Source organism: Acromyrmex echinatior, chromosome 5, assembly GCF_024713525.1.
Source record: "Acromyrmex echinatior isolate Ae372 chromosome 5, ASM2471352v2, whole genome shotgun sequence".
Lineage (NCBI taxonomy): Eukaryota > Metazoa > Arthropoda > Insecta > Hymenoptera > Formicidae > Acromyrmex > Acromyrmex echinatior.
In genome coordinates this window covers 15,790,032-15,812,783 of record NC_141856.1, presented here as the reverse complement: position 1 = coordinate 15,812,783, position 22,752 = coordinate 15,790,032, and the positions used below count along the sequence as shown (strand labels likewise).

The following is a 22,752-nucleotide window of genomic DNA, read 5'->3' as shown; positions in this document are numbered from 1 at the left end:
TTTATTTATAGATTTAATTCGATTGAATTTTTATGTTATATAGATATGTTTGCACAAAGGCAAGGGCCACCTTTCTTTGTTTCTTGGCATGGGTGGCAGCGGCGTTGTGTACAAGGTGATATAAAACACTGAAAAATCTACAATTTGCTTTAATAATGCTCTGCCGTTATCTTTCTTTACTTGTCTTTTCTTTATTTTTTCTCTTGTTGCATGAGCATTTTTTCACTCTCTTCATATCTCGCTTTACGTCATGTTCACGTAATACGAAGCCACCACCTATACTTTATTATTAGGTGTTGGAATTAATTCGTAGCGTTTTACAAGTGATGGGAAGTACTTTCATTAATGTATTTTTTAATGCTCATGTGAAATAAATAACATTCTTTCATTTAAAAACGCTACGAATTAATTCCAACACCTAATAACTTTTGCCGTAAAGAGTGTTTCACAACTTAAGTAAAAGTCACTTTATTTAATTTTAATTAAAATCCAATTTAGATGACATAATCCAAGCTTAAAAATAATTTCGATAAATTGAGTATTGAGGAAAAAATGAAACTTATTTAAAAATTGTACTGAGCATTTTTTAAATCATATTCTTTTGAAAAATGTTTAATAGTTTACAGAAGTCTTACTTTTATAAAAAAAGTACTTTTATAAAAAATTATGCAAGATTTTCATTTATCGTTTATGAATTATAATATTTAATCAAGAATTTTACTCATTTTTATTATTAGTTAATGCTTTAAATTTTAATAAAAAATTGAAGTGTGACTATAAAGTAGTTATAGAATTTAAAAAGTTTAGAATTCTGGAATTATAGAATTTGAAAAGTTGAGAATTCTGAAATATCTAATACACGTGTAATACGAATCAAACAAAGACATTTTAGAAATGTATAAAAACTACTTTTTAACAATGATATATTTTTGTAGCATAAGTACGTGATATGGTGCTTAACACATATTTTCTTTCATTTCTACAAAACTGTTAATTATGATGCATCGCGATGCATCAAAATTCATATTGCATGCGTAAAGCAACAGTTAGACAAGCTGCATTCAACTGAATGCAAGAACATACATGTCGCCTGTGTCGATTTGTAACAAGATATTCCTTTAACTTCATTGTTTCATTTGAATCTATTTAATGTATTTTTAATTTTAAATAATAGCGCTTCGTAAAATTAAGTTGCTTTTAATATTTTTACATTTTATGATTTCTTTGACAATTTTTTGTATTTAAATATTTCTGTATAACAAATATGTACAAATATGTCCAAAGATTTACGGAATTTAGATTTAAGGGAATTGATCAAATTTTTCAAATACCTCGAACGTTTCAAGCTTCAAATATTCATAATTCAAATTCGAGCATTTCTCGAACAGAACAAACAATTGAGCTGTTTAATTGATTATTTGAAGATCCAACAGTCAGAACAATTTAATTAAAAATGCTTACTGCAAATAGTAATTTTTATTTCCCTTTTTATAATATGTTATCTAATTTTATGTTACCATTTCAAAATTCAATTTTGAATTATTTAGACATAGTAAATATACAAACAATATATACAAACAATATATAATTTCGAACTATTTAAATAAACGCATTAAATTATATTAGATGTTTATTTCAATTATAGTGTATTAAACGCGTACAGGAAACGGAAGAGTAGGATTTACGTCAGTTTAGCTTAACGATGAAAGATTTGTCATATTCGTTCCGCGCAGTTGTATGTCTTAGTGATAAGAGACGTTGATTCAACAAACAGCTGACTCTGTCTTGCAAGAAAAGAGGACTAGTTTTAAAGAGTCTATTAATTCTTCAAATTCGAGCTAAGTTATATTTATTTTTTAACACGCGATGCAGTTCGGAAAAAATCGAAAATATGAAACCTAGTAATAATAAATGTATTTCTAACTTTTTAATATTTGAGTATCTACATACAATTGTAATAAGTGTTTGTATTTGTAAATGTAAGTGTCATAATATTTGTCGTCTATTTTATTTTGTACGAACATTAAGTAAATTCTTAAGTGATAACTGTTGTTAATCATTACAGAAATAGAAATGTTTTGTTAACGCACTGTTTCAACGTTTCTAAGATGACATATTTTTTTGACGAATTTTTAGCGAATAATGAAGTGATGTAATTTTTTATTTGCAATTTATTTTATTATATTTTGTTTGAATAACTTTAGTTTGAAAAACAAATTGCTGCTATTCTAAAAGATATCTTACTAAAAATATCTTACTAAAGATATCTTACTAAAGATATTTTACTATTTATAATTTCTAGTTGAAGAATTATGAATAGCTTAAATGAAACGTTTCGACGGTACCAAGAGATCGCAATTTGCTATTGCATGCTCATTCTCAATAGGATAATTAACGAGCGATGTCATATAAAACAATATATTTTACTTGCATTATACACGTCATGTACAGGAACTTCGTGGTTTTATAAATGTTAGGAATTTCTCGTAGAGTTCGCTGGATTGCACAAGTACAAAGATATTCGAGCAACGTAATTGAATCCCTTTACTCCGAGATGCAAGATGCGTGAACATTCACGTATAGGGCAAGTTATAGAGGTATTGCACGCAAGAATTGCTGCATATAAACATATATACAAGAATATTGTACCAAGAAAATCACAATTCCCGGAATTCTTTAAAAATTTCATTTTTTTCGAGTCAAGTTAACTGTTGCGAATATTACGGAGCGCATTGTATTCTAACAATTCAGCAACAATGACGAGAATCCCATGAAAGTAAGTTTTTTTATATATCGTCGTTCTTTACATGAAAATGTATTTCCAGTCGTATTACGCATTTGGCTCATAAAAATACGCTAATCATAATAAATTTAAAAAAGCTTTGACTATTATGACATTTACATCTCTAAACTATTGAAGTATTGGAGCATTGAACTTTTGATAAAAAAGTATTAAAGTCTAATGTACCAGACGTGTCGTGAAAATCGAGATGTTAATATTCCAGTAAGTAGGGAAAAATCGAGGGGATGAGCGATATCGTTATCATAAAAAAAATTTAGTAGAGAAACGTATAAGATCCTTGCTCGCTCTAGCAAACTTTTATCTCGAATCAACGCATTTAAAGCGCTATAAATGCACAAACTCATCAATATGCAAGTGCTCGATTGTGTTCTTATTGCAATTTTCCTCGTAAAACAGATTCCCGCCAAGTTCATTCAAGGAAGGTATCGTTTGATATCCTTTGCGTAAAATACATGCGATTATTATTCCTTTCCCGAATATGAAAATAGCTAATACGTATTATAAATAAATAATTATAATGAATAATTCGGACTTAACGTTAGAAAGACGACTTGAGATGTTAATCTTATGTTTGATAAAAATAAGATTTAAGATCGCCACGTATTCTTTGAAATGTATATTATATTTTGAAGAAGCAGCTTCTTGTTGGTTTTGATAATTAAAGACTTTTAATAATTTTTCAAAAACTTTTAAATGTCAAAAATGCCGATAGTTAACAAAATTTTTTTATTTTTGTATTTATCTTTCGTATATATATTTTTTAATTTTATATAACATTATTTAAAAAGGTGCATGCCTTGTAATTTTAAATAAATATTTAATTAAAAAATTAATTTAATTTTGATATTTGCAAAATAATAACAATTTTAAATTCACACAACTGCATTAGATGAATGTATCTTCGATAAATGACAATATACGTAATTTATATGTTAGCCAAAAATTTCATATTGTTCTCTGAAAATAGTTTTGAAACCGTTGGCTTAGTGATATCGATTGCATACAAGTCACGTGCTTTTTCTCGGAATGCACTTTAATCAAAAATAAGACAGAGAAAAAAGAAGGACATGCAAGCATGGTTTTTGCTCGATAAACTCCAGGCAAGCACATTTTTCTCTTATGCCGAAATGCTCCGTGATGAAAGCAGATACATGTCCACACTTTCATAAGATTGCAGACTGCCATGCATGAGGAAAGTATCACGTATAAACATTCCTTATGAAAATGTGTAGATGACGTATATTGTTATTCGAACACGTGTCTTGCATAATGCATGCTTGAGCACATGTTCGCGATAATATTTAAAGCGAAAACTTCCTTACGACTTCTTCTTGGAGTGGTAACCGACGAATCTTTTGTGCTTAATAAAAACAGCGTGGGCTCGAATTTCTTATCTTTTAGAACAGAAAATTTAAATATTTACAAATTACTATATTATTAAATAATGATTAAAAAATTAATAGCTAATGTTGCTTTTTTAAAGCACGCTAATTCAAATTTCTACATCGATATAATTGTTCGACAAATTTTTTACATTATCTTAATATATTTCAGATTTTAAATGTAAAATTAAAATATCTATCAATTGACATAAATTATCAACCAAACATTTATCAATTAAATTATAAAAAATATGCAAAAACAAAAAACTTGCTATAAAAAAAATTTTAATAAAAATATTTTATGTAATTTGTAATCCTTTATTTTTAATTATGATTCCTTTTAACATGCATTTTTGTACTCAAAAAGTTTCAAAATTTTTTTTTTAAGAAGCTCGAATTAAAAATAACATAATTTAATAGGAAATATAAATTAAAAATAGTGTAGAGATGTTTCAAATTAAACTTGCAAATGAATTTACTTGCATATAAAATGAATTGTTAAAAATAATTACGAATTCATCTTTTTTTTCAAAAAGCACGGTGGAACGATACCCAAAAGGGAATAGATGCTTTCGATTTTCAGTTTATATGTAATAGATGTGAGCGCCCGAAAGAAAATATATATACGGATTCGATTTTTACTTCATAAAATCCAACTAGTCTGTATACCACTCTCACGTTCACGTTTCACCCCAATATTACATGTTGCGGTAGGACGCGCATACATGTCATAAAAGTGATATCGCCTGTAAACCAGTTCTCGAAGGAGTCTGTGTATGTCATGTACGCATTATATGTAGTTCGACGTCTTTCAGTCATCAAATACAAAGAGTCAAGTTTATAGCTGCTTACAACAGAGGGCTGAACAAACATCTTGATATTACTAAAATTGTATCTTAAACGTTCTAAAGAATTAAAATGTAAATGAAGATAGAAAGAAAGAATTGAGAGTCGTGTTTATTAAAAATTTTATTGTTCCGGTTCTTTTTATTATAAAGTTATTCTTAGACTATCAGACATTTAGGACAATTCGGACATTTTTTTCGATTTGAAATTAATTGAAGAACAATTTTATAAAACTTAATTGGCCAGGAGCTCTTTTCCGCTAATTACTTGGAAATTGTAAAACTTTATTGCTTAAAAAGAAAATTAATTTAAAAGTTTCATAATATCCTGCACACATAATCAAGGGTAATTAAATATCCAAATTTATTGTGTAAATGCATTATCCATCAATTTGTTAATTTTTTAAATTATTATTCTATATTGTAATTTATTTTTTTTTTTGTATTATACAATGTACACACATAATCTGACATTATGAAATGATATGTGCAAAGTGAAGTAGATATATGTATATAATAAATTAATATACATATATTGATAAATTAACAATTGATATAATGTGATGAAAAGAATTAAATTTAGGAATCATTTTGTTTTTCAGATTATTTCTAATCGGCATCAATCTTAAAAATATCTTAATCGTATCAATGTATTTTGCAAATGTACACCGTGCAATTAGTTACTAATTACATCAAAGTGAAACAGCAACTCACGCGTGGTATTCCTTTTGAATACATCTTAAGCGCTTTCGACATTTGGAGCTTTGATAGCAAAGCAAGGAGCAATTGAACTATATTACAAATTGTGTTACACGATTGAAATCGAAACCAATGTATCAAGTTCAAAGACGATTTGCCTTTCTGATCGTATTCGTCTATCTCTACATTTTATGTGAAATAGCATGAGATATGTTTATTTTCCCACAGAACAAAGATTATACAATCAAATATGGGTTAATTCCTTTTTGTTCGTAACAAGATTGGGTCATTGTATAACACAAATTGCATTTAGAAAAAAATTAGTCTAAAATTTAAATAAATATTTATTCGAATATTGCCAACTAAACATTTATTTACAATAAATAAATATTTACGTAATAAAACACACGAAGCGATTGTTAAATTAAATTAATGTTTTTTGTATGAAATAAATATATTTTTATATTTAGTAAATATTTATTGAAATTTAGGATACTTTTTTCTCAGTGTAAATGTGTATACTTTTAAGATACTTCAGATAACTCTTCAGATAGCTTATATACAATTATGATTTGTAATTAAACATTCTATTTTTCATATGTTAAGGTTTTTGTAACTGACTCTTATATGCCTTTTATTTTCTATTATTATTATTCAATACGAAGAATTCTTTGTTTTTACTAATTTAAAAAAACAAATAGATATTATACATTATAAACTAAATGTTTCTTTTTTTTAAATAAAGAGATATATTAGTGAGAAATAAACTCTTTTATCTTTTATTTCTAAGATTTAGGTTCTGAATTCGATTGTATAAATACTAGGAATTAGGAAATTGAAATAGTATCATCCGGGATGGTATATTCGAAGTCTCATAGCTTATAAAAGGATTTAAACGACTTGATTCAAAGTGCTTAAGAAAAGCTGAATAACCATAAATCGAGAGAAACATTACGATACAGATGCGTGAATCACTGTAATCCATTAAAAAGTAAGAGTAAGTTTCTTAACTAGAAGCACGTTTGAATTATAATTTTGGAATCGTTGCAACACGATATTACTGAAAAAGAAACAGAAAAAGAGCTTATAGGAAATCAATGAATCATAGGGATTAAAAGTACATCAGCTGAAATATGTAATAAATGGAAAAGGTATTAATATTTCTAATACTGTCAGACTGTCACTATTGTGATATTACTATTACGTAAAATGAGAAGAATTGGAACAAACAAATTGTTTCTCTTGTTAATTTTCAAGTTCAACCTGCGAAGGGTGCTTGGTATATATATATATATATATATATATATATATATATATATATAACGTCATTCTATGATGGAAGCCTGAAGCATTGTTTTTGCATGTGCAATTTTTCTGTGAAATAAAATAAATGAGTTTACGAAGTTTTGTTTTTTTTTATGTATACTGCTGCAGTGAGTAATAAGTAATAAAATCGCAAATACGAATTAAAGTCGGAGCTTATTGTAAACCCATAAAAACTCGTGTTAAATCCGCGGTTATTTTCGTTTCCATCCACTTATACACGAAAAGAGTTCAGAAATACTTTTACATCCTTGAAAAATCTTTATGCAAAAATAATTTAAAAATTGATTATCATTAAAAGCTAAGTTCTAAATTAAAATTCGTTTACAATGAAAGTTGAATATAACTTTAAAAGTTAAATGTAACTTCAATTATTTTTGTTTCTTAGCTTGCAAGAAATCTCTTTTTTGAAATAACTTATAACTCATAATGCGCGCGCGCGCGCGCCCACACACACACACACACACACACGCACGCACACACACGCACACACACGCACCACACACACACATGTTGTTTATACATATAGATATTAAAAATTGTAGAATAGAGTTAGGTTGTTACAGTTTAGTTTATAGCATTTTAAAAATGTAAAATTACATATATTATAATGGAAAATCCAAATAGAGATACAAATGTACTTTTTTTCTTTTAAATTATGTCCATGATTTTATGGGTAAACTTCAAATCAGCTTTGTATAAATACTTATATTACATATTCTTTTAGTTAAAAAAAATTAAAATTTTTAAAATACTTTTTCCGTTAAATTTTTTCGATCTAAAAATTTTTTGCTCTCTTTTTTTAATCTTTCTTTTATATGTTTCTTTTCTATATAATATTTTATGTACGGTTCTCTTTTGTATGGTTCTCTTTGTAAAAAAATTCGTAAAATATATTCTTTGAAGTTTGTATTATGCTTGAAAAATATTTCTATTTGCTAATCATGCACTTTAAATAATTGTAGTTGTAACTCGATATGGCAAATATTTTTTACTGTTTAAAAATGTAAATATTCAAAATTCATAGCAGAATATTTGTATCACTGAACATGAATTACAATACTACGATAATATAACGACGGTTTACTCTGAAATGAATTTCTCAATGCGAGACAGTATAATCCAGCAATTTGACAGGATGACATGTAACTGACATGTTCCGAAGACTCCTTGATTTCTCCTTCTCGATTCATAAGTCAGTGTCTTGTCGATTGATTGTTAGAATTTCAGATCTGAGCTAGTTTAATAATTAAACTCACGTCAACGCAAAAAACATGTCATTGTTGAATTTTAAGTCATTTTTATCATGTAAGTTTAATTATACAACAAAAATATGCAATACAAAATATTTGTACATTGTTTTTTCTCCGTTTATTTAGTTACTGATTTAATGTTATTCATTGATTTATAATAATTTATATACATATTATTATTTAGCAAATATTTTGTTTAGAATATGATAAAGAGTTATTTAAAGAGTTATAGTATTCTGTTATAAATGAAAATAATTTTTGATGTTTTACAAATTTGATCTCTCTATAATCTATTGCAAATTATAACAAAGATATTCTAATTGTACATTTAAATAAACAATTAAAAAGAATTTGTTCAAGTATCCGTATAACATTATTGTTACATTTTTTATTGAAGGGTTAAAAAGACGCAGTCAGTCTTTACGCAAATGCAAAAGCGCGTCGAGATAAATGATAGCATGCAATTATCGAAATTACATTTCATCAAGCATTTAAGGAAACTCGATCCTATCATATCACGCAGGAATCGAATTCGGTCTCGTGTAAAGTGCTCGTATAAAGTAGCAGAATAAGAAAAAAAGCATTATATTCTGTTTCACTGCGTGAGAAAATGATCGTACAGAGACACTTGCTGTTTTCCTTTACTAGTTTTCATAAAGCGCAATGAAGAGAATAACTTCTTTAACACTTACTTTATAATTTTACGAAGAAAATTAAAGGAAGAAATTGTTTGCATGTACCTTGAAATTTTTAACTTTTAAATGGAACATATTTGCAAATTAGAAATAGAAATGTATTTCTTTTTTTTTTATATAATCTGCAATAGAATAAATTTCGTAAAAATAAAATTTATATTATAATATAAAATTTAGCAATAACTTTTTATTTTAATTTAAATTTCTCTATGCGATGATATACTTTATATTATTTATATTATACTTTTTATGTACTTTATATTGACACGAAATTGCATTGTCCTAGAAGAATTTTTTTTTATACGATATATCGTAACGCAGTTCATGCTGCAGTAACTTTATCAGAATGACATAGAAGTATCTATTCAGAAAGCTATTTTTCAATTGATGAGTATGAGTATTGAATTTAGCAAATCCACTTCTATTTTGAATATTTACATTATATACAATTTACATGGCATATATACTACACGTAAGAACGTTCACTGTTTGCGATAAGAAAAGTGAGAAAATATAGATTAAAAAACCTATAAAGATAAACTATGATACTTTAAAAATTGAAGAAATAAAGTTTATTATATTAATAGTTGTTTGAATAACATTACATTGATATCGATAAAAAATTTTTCTCTTTAGATATTTCAGATTTAAATCCAATTTGTGAGATAAAAATCGCAACTATTTTTATAACTCCTTTAAAAACAAAGCTATATTAACATGTCAATATTCAAAATATTTTGAGTTTAAATCTAATCTAAGATGAGTTTATAGTTGAAATTTATATTTTTTCTTTTTCATGCATTTATTTGATATGAAATTAATTCTTTTTGATAACTTTAGGTTGATGCCTAAAAATGGACATCATTTGTATGAATTCACAGGATAAGATCATTATAAGATATTATTTCCTGTATATTTATTATTTAATTAACAAGATGAACAGTAGTTCACGAAGCTTTGTCATGTGCATCTATCTTTATTACGATGTAATTAAGTGACTTTAAAAAATTTTGCTAAAAAAGCATTTAAGCACATCTTGGCTTAATACGTATGATGTATCATCTCTGTATCGCAAAAAATTGCAATCTATCTTTATCTCATCAACCTACGTCGTGTCCTCAATTTATCCCTGCGAAGAGCATTTCCACTCTGAACTGTCCTTGAATTATTGAACTGTAAAGCAATCAAATGCCAAGTAAACTCCGTTCGCTTCTGCCTCTTCTCTTCTGCCTGCTTACTACCGCGGGTCGGTTTCGCTAAAATCGCAAAATTCTATCGTTGAGAAACAAATGAGATGAAATAAAGTACGTTTTCGTTTTTTTTTTTTTTTTTCGGTTGATTGCAGTCCGATGATCTGGGTATCGCAGTATCGCGAAATGAAGATGACTGATCACGGCATTGCACACGATGTCGTTGCTAACGTCGGAAGAGATCAGCAGGTGGCGAATCAGGTGAATCGCGTACCGGTGTGTCTGACGCAGGCTGACACTGTCGCCAGCGTGACGTTTTTCCTGCTTCTAGTATTGCTCTTCTTCGTCGCGCCATTTGTGATTCTCGTAGTATTGTATTCGTTTATTGTGAGTCACCTGATTCGTGACTCGTCGACGACGTCCGGCGGCACCAACGACACGTATCATAGCCGGGCCAGGAGACAGGTGGTGTACATGCTGCTGACGGTAGTTGTAAGCTTCTTCGTGTGTCTGTCGCCCTATCGGCTCCTCATCTTCTATATTGTAATAGCGCCCGCCGAGCAGATTGCCGCGATCGATTACGACACATTCTTCTGTCTGCTCAACTTTTGCAGGATCATGTTCTATTTGAATAGCGCCAGCAATCCGATATTGTATAATCTAATGAGTAGCAAGTTTAGACGGGGTTTTCTGAAACTGTGCGGTTTTGAAAGCGAGAGGATCACACACAGAAGCACTGGCGTGAGGAGAATTGCAAATCAGCAGGAGGATTTAAATCAGGAAGAAAACTTTCTGTGATTGAACGAACTTTTTATGATCGACTACAATAACGCGGCAACTGTGATTCATAATTTCTACATTCAAAGAAATAAATAATTATATAGATGTATTAATTTTAGAATATTAAATAAAATATCAGCATTAAACGTATTTCTTTCAAAACCAGAGAAATCAGTTGAACTCGATGTGCTTGTTATAAAAGAATACGGAAATATTTAAAAAATGCGTACGTGTTGCTAAAAGATATAAAGATAAAGGATTATGATTCTTAGTTATATTTGCTATAAGAAAATGTTAGAAGTATTGAAAAATTATATTTATTCTGACAAGAGATATAAGAGTAATGAATAATTATATTTATAATAATTAAAAAACATAGGTAAACAAAACGAAGATATCGAAAAACTATAATATATTTTTTATAAAAGGATATGAGTATATTAAATGAATACAAAGTGTTGTGCTAAAGATTGATTGAAACTTGTACGAGAAAACTTTCGACATTCTGGGAGATATTAAACTTGGAGAACTTTCGTGAAAGCTACGATCGAGAATGAAGTGAACAATCCGCATGGATGCGCTCAGAAAGTTTCAACTTTAAATGATGTGATCTCATTATCAGTATTGCAGACGATTAAATAGATACAAAATCTAATCTTATACCAAATGTTACACGAATATTTCTTATACATTTTAGATGCAAAGATATATAAAATTATTATAAATACCCTATGTTAAATGATTTTATCATTCTTTTCCCACTGCTTTGGCCATAAATTGTTTAAGTTATTAATACGATGTTTATTTAATATGTAGTTTGCACAACAGAAATTTATTTGCGCTAAGATTTTTTTTGCAAGCTGTCGCAAAGTATTATATTTTAGAAACGCTATGCGTGTCAAGCAATAGTTACATTATAGTAATTTATTGGAGCTTTGCTATATAATGAATGTATCCGCAATAATCGATCTCTATCTTTTAACACGTTCTAGTCCTATTCTGCTTATGGTAACCTACGAGATAGAAGAGAACATCGATGGTACGTACATACCTACTTGTACAACACCAGCTTCGACGACTTGGATGACGGGCTTCATTCTGACGACGATCTTCGTGTTCTTCGTGATCCCTTTATTGATCCTAATAGTGTTATACACGGTGATCGCCAGACACCTGATGGCGAATCCGGCGATAAGTCGTGGACCGGCGAACAATCTGCTCAAGTATCGCAAACAGGTGGTCATGATGCTGGCCACGGTGGTGCTATGTTTTTTCCTATGCTTGTTACCTTTCAAGGCTCTCACCCTCTGGATCATTATCGTGCCGCCCAAGATGGTTGTCTCGCTTGGAATCGAAGGCTACTACAGTCTTTTGTATTTCTGCAGAGTGATGCTATATTTGAATTCAGCGATTAATCCGATTCTCTATAATTTGATGTCGACCAAATTCAGGGAGGGTTTCCTCAAGTTATGCGGTTTGGGACCCGTCAAGAGGAAGAAGAAGAAAACGTCGGATCGTACGGGTACTTATACGACTGGGTCAACCAATTGCAGTAGCAGTCACTCGGACTTCTGGCGAAGACACAGCAGCAATAGAAGCTGCAATGTGAAGGTACCATGCAACAACGACACGTCCGCGGAAAAACAAATCAAATTGCCTTTATTCACGGTTGTAGCCGGAAATATCGTAAAAAAGAAACAAGAAAGTTACGTTTAATTTTATAAATATATCGAGTATTTTAATGCAGTGATAATTTAGTGTAGTTTTTTTGAAATCATAGATGAGTTATACAATGAATTGTACAATAATAAGCTGTTTTTTTCTCTTGCCTTTCTCTATATTAGCTTTCTTTTTTTGATATACCTTATTATGTTATCCCAGGATTTCTACGATGGATAATTAAATAGAAATATGTAATTATTTATTAATATTTAATAATTAAATGTAAATTGTTTAAATATTTGTAACAATAGTTTAGAAATAATTATTAACTGAATGTTTACTAAATGTTATTATGTCAATGTTAACTTAGATATTTACAAGTCCATCCAAAATTAAAGTAGAATAATTACAGTAGATACTTGTTACGTCAAGATTATTAAATTAAGACAATTTTAGTTCCCCTCGATTTTATACCTACTTGATACTTATATATGATATATTTATTATGTGTATATTTATGTAGGCTACATATATATAAATTTTTTTATTTACTATATATATATATAGTAAATAAAAATAATTTTTTCAAGAGACTTGCATAAAAATTATAAGATAGTTTCGTACGCAAGTCTTTCGTTCCTAAACACTTTAATCGTGATATTTAATGTCGATTCAATTAAGCAGATATACATAGGTGAGAAAGAACAGAGTATGAAGCAAAATAATGGAATTATTTTTAGTGATTTCTTTGTTTCTTTTTTTGCATTAATTGACATTGAGATTGTTTTGTTGTATTTTAGGGGTCAGAAATTCGCTATTCCGCCGATGGAATCAGTGATAAAGTTCGACGACAGAAGCAAGATATTGTTAAAAGTCGGCACAAAAGTGAAATTGCAAATTTTGTACATAGATCAGAAATTAATTAAATTTTAAACGGTACACCTTGTTATTGGCATGTATGGTGGATATTTTCTATGATGCTGGCATCTGAGAAGAAATACTTTCTAACGAGGTAGTTAGATTCAAAATACGATTTTGGCAAAGCTATCGTAAACTAATGCAAAATAGCGAATCTTTAGCAAAATATTTAAAGAATTAGAAAGCTTATGTGCAATTGTTGTAGAAATAGTTATATAAAAATTTTTATTTCTTAATATCAGCTTTCTAATAAGATAAGACTGATATAAATATGATATGATTATAATATTTTCATTAAAATGATAATATAATACTACAAACATCGCCATGTGAGAATATAGTCATTAGGTGTATCTTAGTGCCATTTATATTAGAAAAGCATGTGTTTTAATAAAAAAAGTAACACATTAATTTTTACTGGAATTAAAATATTTATTATTATTTATTACAATCATAAGAATAATACTTATTAATGAATGGAACTTTTACATCATTATTACCTATTGCATTATTAGTTATTATTATATTATTTGTATAGTAAATCAATCTGTAATGTATTTAATACTAATAAAAATCTACTAATATTTTATATAATAATTTTGCTAATATATTACAATATATAATACTTTATATGCTCATAAAAACCAATAAATTATTGGTACAATTAATTGACATCTAATAGATATCTAATTTTATAAGAATATCGAAATTTATTATTGATAAATATGCACATCCATAATAAATGCGTTATCAAAATTTTGTTGATATAAAATATTACAGGAAATATTAATTATTTGTATGATATATAATATCTGTTAAGTGAATTCTGCTATAATGCGCATATTAGAACGCATATTAGAGACAACGTTTAATTATTATATATCTGAACATGACTACAATGAATAGATGTAAAAATATAAATATCAATAAGAAATGAATACAAGAGAAACATCTTCGAGACATATTCAATTGGTGCTTATTTATCTCTATTGATTTATTTGTCTGCAGACATGTGACACATTGAAAAAAACAAAGTATTTATAAAATTGTACAAAAATAACTCAGAAATTCTCCATTTTCTCTCGTTAATAAATTGTTACATCCAAATTAAATTTAATTGCTAAATATAAATTACTTCTATTAAATACTAAATACGTTCAATCGATGTACATAATTAAAACTATATAAAATATTCTTTCGAATTTTATTTTAAATTCACTAAAAGTTTAGTTTGCAATCGAATGTATTTAATTTCCGATGTCAGGTAACTATGAAATTAATTCTCTTAGTGTACATTCTTATGAAAGAAACCATCTCTTCTATTTCATCAAGAAATTCATTTCATCAAGAACTGAGAGAAAATGCATAAATTCTGATCTTAAATATATTAGAAGTGTTCTTTTAAGTTAATGCAAATTAATATTTTCTTAAATAATCCGCATATTTGCATGCTAACAATTCTCTCGTAATTTTAAAAGCTTGTAAAGTATTAAGCTTGTAAGTTAAAAGCTTGTATTAATATTATCAAAAATACACAGAATATTATTTTAGTACATATTTAACAGAATAATTATAACATTGATCAGAATTTTTAACGTAAAACTAAATAACTTTAAATAATTAAAATATTATTTCTTAATTGTTGTAGAAATATTTATATTTATTCAATATTATCAATATTGAAAGTTACACTATTATCAATATGCAATTATTAAAGTTATTTTTGAGGAAAAGAAATTGCGTCGCGCAAACAATAACTTTATTATGAAGTAATTGATACGAGCAATAAATATTTGTTTTGTTTAATTGTAATTTTAATAGTTTATAAAATTATTTCTCAATTTGACGTCTTTCGTTGGAACTATTTCAAAAACGGAGAACGTTGGCATCGTTAACAGAAGTTACGATTGTTTATAAAATATAGAACGTATAGAACTTATACAAAGCAAATCTGTAGAATATTCAAATTTTATTGAAACAATTAATTAATATAAGCGACTTACATCTTATTATACAATATAGACTTTTAATGGCTATCTGAATCAATTTTTACACTGAGAAAGAAATTTACTAAATTTTAATAAATATTTCTACGAATAATTCTAACGGAATATTTACCGAATGTAAACATATATTTATTAGATACAAGAACCGTTCATTTTTTTTCATTTATCTAAGTATTTATTTACCGTAAATATTTTGCTAGAATTTTTTTTTTCAGTTTAGAAATATGCATGTGCCATGCACAGATATATGTATACTAATTCATATTGATATTTTATTCTTTATTTTTACCAGAATTGCTCTCAAGATAAGCTGCTCATATACTATTAGAATAATCAGAGAGCAATGCGTTCTTTAGAATTGTATAATTAAAGAAAATGTCGAGAGAATTGTAACAAAATGCGACTAATTTTTATCAAGTACAGAAAATACAATGTGCTATATATGATTATCAGTTATCGATTGTACAATTCTGTTTATCCCTATTTATTTCTAATTATTATTCTTAATTAAGGCATTGTTAAATTATTATAAATTAAAGAAATGTCTTTGTGTACGATTTGTTATTACATTTCCTACAGAAACTTAAAAATAGAAAAAGAAGCACTTTATTTTATTAATATAGAATATAATTATAAAAATACTAAAAGAATAAAGTTATAAAAACATAATTTTGTAAATATCTTGTATGATACAAAAAATGTTTTCATTAACAATTCCAGATATTTGTTCGTATGATATATCAATTTCTTGATGGAGACAATGTATTGTTATAATTATACATATAGACTAACACATCAAAGAGATTAAATTATTTTAATAATATCAAGAGATTAGACATTATTAAAATAATTAGATTGTTATTACTCTTTATACGTAATTTCTGTCTATTCGTATTCATTCGTCACGTATCGCGCTTTACAAAAATAATATCGTTTGCCAAATTGTCCGGATGTGTGACTAAACTGTAAACATAGTACCCTCGACGTTCCATCATATCGACCAGGTATTTTCGTCCTTTTTTATTGTGTATATATTCCACAGAGAGAGTCTGAAACGTACATGTATTTCTCATCATAATTGTGCCATAAAAAATATTAAGTACATTCCGTAAAGAAACTATATAGTTTGCGGGTTCCGTGTTTTGATATATCATTAAATATCAACGTTTCATGAATTGCAGTTTACTTCATCAGGACGAGAGAAACAATCTGATAATGAACTTCTCTTATCTCTGGAGAATTCCTTTTATATACGTTGTTAAGGAAGAGGAAAGATAAGAAAAAAAGATAGAAGTATATGAGAAGGGGGGATGGTCCATGGAGACTGTGAGATATAATTAAGGATATCCACATGAAATTGCCCTTAGTCTCATTCCTTTAATCGAACACTATACTTAACACTATATTTAATCACTTCTCCTACGATATATCATTACAATTTACATATATTATTATATATAAAAATAACCCACAAACTGCATAATTTCTTTGAAGAAAATAACCGTAGACTCCTCAAAAGTATCGTTATTATATTATTTCACTTCCAAGAAAACATGCCGCGAATCATCAGAAACATCAGAAACGTACGCATAGATTCAGAATGAACTAAGGTACCTTTATGTCCACCTCGTTAAATGGTATTGTTTCTAATACGTCGATCTCATTGCCTTCTATGTCGAGGCTGAAATAATCGATCGTTTTGATTTCCAACGCGGCGATGTAATGTGTTAATGGAAAGCATTGCACGCGGACGTGCTTGCCCGTGTAAGCCACGTCAAGCGTATTTGCGGGCACATCCTCCGTCCTGTTCTCGGGTTCGTGTAGACGACCCACATTCCTGGCCATGAGAAAGGATGCCTGCAATTTCATAAGGTTCACCAAATTTTTCGGAATTCATGTACCGTCTAATATACCAAGTCAAAATTGGTGCTCGAGTTTCGCGACAGCACTATTTCAAAATAAATATTAACGACAAATTGATTTCTTACCACCGTAGGATTCTTAGTAATGCTAAGACACGTTGGCGAGAAATAGGCCTTTCTGTTCTTTTGCAACATCTTCGTGAAATTAATAGGATCAGCTTCTATCAAGAGACCTGACCATCCCTTAAACCGCTCCAGAAATAATGTGTTGCTACGTATTTCCCCGTCGTACGCGCCACATTCTATGAAAAATCCATTTTTCTGTAAAGAGCAATAAATGAAATTTGATATTTATTAATAACATAAATCGATCGAGCATAATTTTCGTGTATTCATTCGTTTATTCTTGTGAAAAACATTTTTCTTGCATTTCTTACGAAATTGTAATAGTTACAATATTTTACCTTATCATTTAAAATTTCGCGTATCGCAGTTGACTGCCCCATCGACGGATCTTCTACATCTGGTTCTTGAAGCACATATGATTCTTTCGGATTATGATTCCATATTATCCAGTTTTGATGAATATCGGCCAATAAATCATGAAAGGCTTTTGAGCTCAGGGCGGATATATTCTTCTTGTTGTACCATTTTTCATCTAAGTAGTAGTTAATTATTGATTATTTTTCAAAAAAATAAGAATTGCAAACTGTATATGTAAATATTTTTATAATTTCTGATATTCAGGTATACAATATAAATAAATATATCGCTTTATCCAACATAAAAAAATGTATACTATTATTTTTTTATCATATAAGCGAAATAAAAATTATGTTTAAATAGCAGGGGCAGTCTTATATTCTGTTATTAAAACTTCTATTTTCCTTTTAATTAAAGAATTAATAATGCAAATCTACTTAATTTTCATTTCCAAAAAAAATATATATTTTTAAAAATAATTTATATTTTTATAAAAATATTTTAGTGATAATATTTACATAATATTAAAAAAAAGAACTTGTCTATATTAGTTAATAAAAATGACTTTGTCATTTTTAACTGAAAAACAGATAAAATACATTATCAATATTGATGCGTCACTATATTGATTCTGTCATCATACACGGAAAGAATTTTTTCTTAGAATTTATCCTTAAAATATGATAGTCGTGAAATAATATTGTATTTTGAAGAATTTTAACATATTGTATCAGAACTACTATATTTAGGATAAATTTTAAAAGAAAATTCTTTCCCCGTACTATTTACTTCATTCAAACGTATTTCTTGAAAAAGAAATAGAATAAATTTCTCAGATAAGCAATATATTATATAATACATTACAAATCTTTATAATATAATATAATATAATATAATATATATCTTGTAATTTGTGTAAAATCAAATAAATCTATTTAATAATTTGTCTTATGTAATTAACGGATTATAGAAACAAATCGATAAAAATAGACATCAACATAAAAATATATGAACAAGAGTTTATATATTTTCAGACTTTTAAAATTTTACTATTGCTAAATGTCAATCAAATATCAAGATCCAAAATTATAATACAATAAAAAGAATTGATAGGCTCAAAAGAATGAATCAAATAAAGATAATGCCTATAAGAGCCAAACACAGAATGTAAAATATTCATTTAATTATTAGATAACGTACAAACACATTTCGATCCTAAACATTTAACATGTAATCGCTTTACATCACACGATACGGCTACATGTCGCTTAATTCGATTTATAATTATATGTTTTATTCGTTTATTATCAGTGTTTTTAATATTTAGTAATTTAAGTGGATTGCGATATTGAGAAGGATCCGCAATAGGATCGAAACGTCTGTACTTTAGTTAATAATTAAATAAATATTTTATACGTAGACATTCTGTGTTTGGCTCTTATAGGCATTATCTTTATCTGATTCAAAATTGTATTTATAGATACGGCTTTGATCTATCACTTCGTATTTTAAATATGTGATTAGTAATTCTATCGCTGAGATTATTATTTAAGTAATTTAAGTGCGTACAGAATGACGTGTTATACCTTCACGTGATATCAATACTATGTATGCCAGATGCCTGGATCACATTTCGTTAATTAAATTTACAAGTATCACGATCTAGTAATAATAACATATGAGAATGATATAATTTTCCATTCAAGTATAATTTTCTCGAAATGAAGATTTCTGTAAAAACATGAATGTTAATCTATTTTTGAGGTATTTTTTTCACATTTCAGTTTCTTTTCTTGCAATAGGAAATTACAATTTTTTTTTATCTGTTTATTATACAAAACACATTTGCTGAAACTGTAAAGATTACAATACGTTGATATTAAGTTAAAAAGTAACTTACAAATGATTAGAATTACTCACTATTGGAGAAGTTGTACCATGTGTCCAACACTGTAACAATGACAAGAAGAATATATGTTGCTATTGCCTTTGAAGTGAAGAATTATTTCTTTATGGTAAGGTAATAATAGTTCAAAACAATTTTGAACGTTATATAATTCTAAAATAAAATTTGAATCCAGTTTTGAGATTCAAGTTTGATTCTCATTGTGTAGCAGGAGGATACTACTCAACAAAAAAAAATCAAGCGCGCAAAATTTTTCTTCAAAATAGGATTCAAATTTTATTTTATTCAGAATTGTATCATGTTCAAAATTGTATCTTATCTTAAAGAAAAAAATACATTTGGAAAGAACATTCATTAAAAGGTTCTCACCTGTTTGATATAAATCTGCGGGAACATCGTCCAGATATGTATCGCGTATTATTGTATTATTTTTAATAAACGGATACTTCGTGACAAGAACAATGAGAACAACGCACGAAATCAGCGCGATCAGAAAAATCCACTTTCGGCGCGAATAGTATAAGTTCGACATTTGCCTAAGTATGTGTTGGTTAGCGTTGGTTTGCATCTCATCGGAAAATGTGTGAAAAGCAATGCCGAGTCGTTTCTTCTATGTAGCTACGAGCGAACGAAATGCTATTCAACAGGAAATTACTTAGGCTCTTACTTATCATCAACGTGCGCGACTTATCATCAACGTTTAAACATCGTTCACCGCAGGGAGCGGCAAATGGGTACCGCTCGCAGGCAATTTTTTTTTTGAGAGAAAGAACTAACAGTTCTCTGTGACATATTCGTTTAGCTATTCGGCAGTCTAAACATTTTTTACGCGCTACTAGGTATAAATGTAGTAAAAAATTAAGTTCCAGTATAGCAAAAACACAGTTTCTTTGATAAAATTTTAAATTATCTTGTTTGCTTACATTAACACTTTAATCTTCGTAGAAATTATACGAAATTAAAAAGTAGATTACGAATTCATTGAATTTATTATGATTATTATAACTTATTGCGCATTACTGAGCATACGATAATGAGTAAGATAATTATTAGATATGTATATATATAGAGTACACAGTTTCATCTAAATAAAATTTAAATTATTAGGTGTTGGAATTAATTCGTAGCGTTTTACAAGTGATGGGAAGTACTTTCATTAATGTATTTTTTAATGCTCATGTAAAATAAATAACATTCTTTCATTAAAAAACGCTACGAATTAATTCCAACACCTAATAGTATATTTTTTTACGTTAAAATTAACCTTCACGAAAATCGAATGGAATAGAAAAATAAACACAAAAATATAGACTTTGAATTGATAAAAGACCGGAAGATCTTTAACACAATACCATGAAATGTTCAATCACTATATAGTTATATACACACAGATGATGAAACAATATAATACTCGTACAAATATAGTAAATATTGCTGGCGAATTATAATTCTTTAATCCTCTGACAAAAGTACCTGTGAATTTTGTAGTAAAAATTCAATAGATAATCAGTCAAGATAATTTGATGGCTAATGAAAATCGATAAATTTAGAGATAAAAATGTTAATCAAGGCCACCAAATAAAACGAATAATTGATTAATTAAAATAATTCAGTATTGAATCTAAAAAGCTCATCTGAGTCACGAAAATTTTTCACATATATATAATATTTTTTAGACGTTAACATATGAATTAATGTACGTTACGTATAATTATAAATAAATAAATTACGCGACAGTTTCTATTCATAATAAAACATATCATGCGTTTCGCATTATCTTTATTACTTACCTTCCTCTATTATTCTCAAAATTATAACGTATAATTTTCAATTTTTTCCCAGATAGACTAAAATGTTTTTAAGCGACATCATTTACGTATTCTATCAAAAAGTGATTAATACAACATTTTCCCGCTGCATCTTTTAAAACTTCCGTTTTGTATGTCCTGCCAAGATTTACCATTGGATAGTCAATTATTGTTCGATTCGACGTATTTCTGTCGAATCTTTTACACTCAAAGATATCACAAATCTCTCAAAAAATCAATGTCCTAAATCGGCGATAAGGCGGTTGCTTAATATATACACGAGGAACCATTTCGTGGCACAATGTACGCGCGCGTGTGGCAAGCCCGATGCTGCGGCAAACTAGAAGAATACATTATGCTTCGATACGCGAGATAAATTTAGCATGGGCGTTTACGTGAGCGTGTCGTGTCACGGTTCGCGAAGCAACAGTGAACAAAACGGCATTCCCGTTCACAAATGATGACGCCTTCGACATCTCCGAAATGAAAGACACGGAAGGAGAGAGAGAGACTCGCCACTCGCTGCCATATCCCGACCATGAATATCAACGAGTGCCATCGGCACTAGGCTTGAAGATACTCTTTGAAACAAGTCTATCTGTGTAGGTACTACCTGTGTGTTGTGTTTATGTGTTTATACAGGGTGTTCCAAAATAAACAAATTTATTTTAAGTCTTGAGAAGCGGTTCGTCTGATTACGACAGATAATCTATTTGAATTAATAATTGAATTTCTACATACTATAGACTAAATTTTTTAATTAAAATTTAATGCTTACGAATCCCTTTCTTTTTTAAAGAATATAAAGAATAATCAATTATTATTGAATATAATTGAAAAAAGAAAAGAAAATACATTTATGAGATACAAATAAACAATTTTTTTTCTACTTGTATGGACATTTATAATTTTTTTATTGATGATATATAATTATAAATTTTTAATCAAGTTGTTGGAAAACATAAAATAAGTAATGCCTCAATAATTCTTTAAACAAGGATGGATTTGATATCCGTCAGTTAAGTATTAATGACAAACTCTCGAAAAATTTGAAAAATTTTTCTTTAAAAAAATGTCTTTAAAAAATTTTTTTAATATTGACATTTAATCTTTTTAAATAGATTCGTATAGAATGAA

The 22,752-nt window shown here is 28.2% G+C and overlaps 2 protein-coding genes across 19 annotated transcripts in view; one reads left to right on the top strand and one right to left on the bottom strand.

Annotated features, from left to right (window-relative positions):
* Positions 1-13,697, top strand: part of ETHR (ecdysis triggering hormone receptor) — a 94,402-nt gene extending 80,705 nt beyond the window's left edge. For 15 of the 16 annotated variants that reach the window (XM_087406761.1, XM_087406762.1, XM_087406760.1 and 12 more), the window contains 3 exons: positions 44-115; positions 11,963-12,581; positions 13,433-13,697. In XM_087406761.1, coding sequence (XP_087262887.1) covers positions 44-115; positions 11,963-12,581; positions 13,433-13,558 — 817 coding nt within the window. In that variant the 3' untranslated portion in view covers positions 13,559-13,697. Of the gene's footprint in view, positions 1-43; positions 116-10,345; positions 11,917-11,962; positions 12,582-13,432 lie in introns of those variants that run through there. The other variant, XM_087406759.1, reaches the window with a different exon arrangement.
* Positions 13,698-13,961: 264 nt separating this feature from the next.
* Positions 13,962-22,197, bottom strand: LOC105147893 (protein Star). 3 transcript variants are annotated; one of them, XM_011059226.2, is made up of 7 exons: positions 21,598-22,197; positions 20,177-20,443; positions 19,822-19,851; positions 17,883-18,076; positions 17,545-17,739; positions 17,171-17,413; positions 13,962-16,605 (listed from the first exon to the last, which is right to left on the bottom strand). In XM_011059226.2, exons 2-7 carry the CDS (start codon positions 20,373-20,375, stop codon positions 16,459-16,461), a joined length of 1,008 nt encoding a protein of 335 aa, XP_011057528.1. In that variant the 5' UTR covers positions 20,376-20,443; positions 21,598-22,197; the 3' UTR covers positions 13,962-16,458. The 3 variants fall into 3 exon arrangements, with proteins under 3 accessions (XP_011057528.1, XP_011057527.1, XP_087262890.1); XM_011059225.2 differs by having other exon boundaries at positions 20,177-20,425; positions 21,598-22,194; XM_087406764.1 differs by lacking the exon at positions 21,598-22,197 and adding an exon at positions 19,488-19,522 and having other exon boundaries at positions 19,802-19,851; positions 20,177-20,338.
* Between the last annotated feature and the right edge of the window lie 555 nt (positions 22,198-22,752).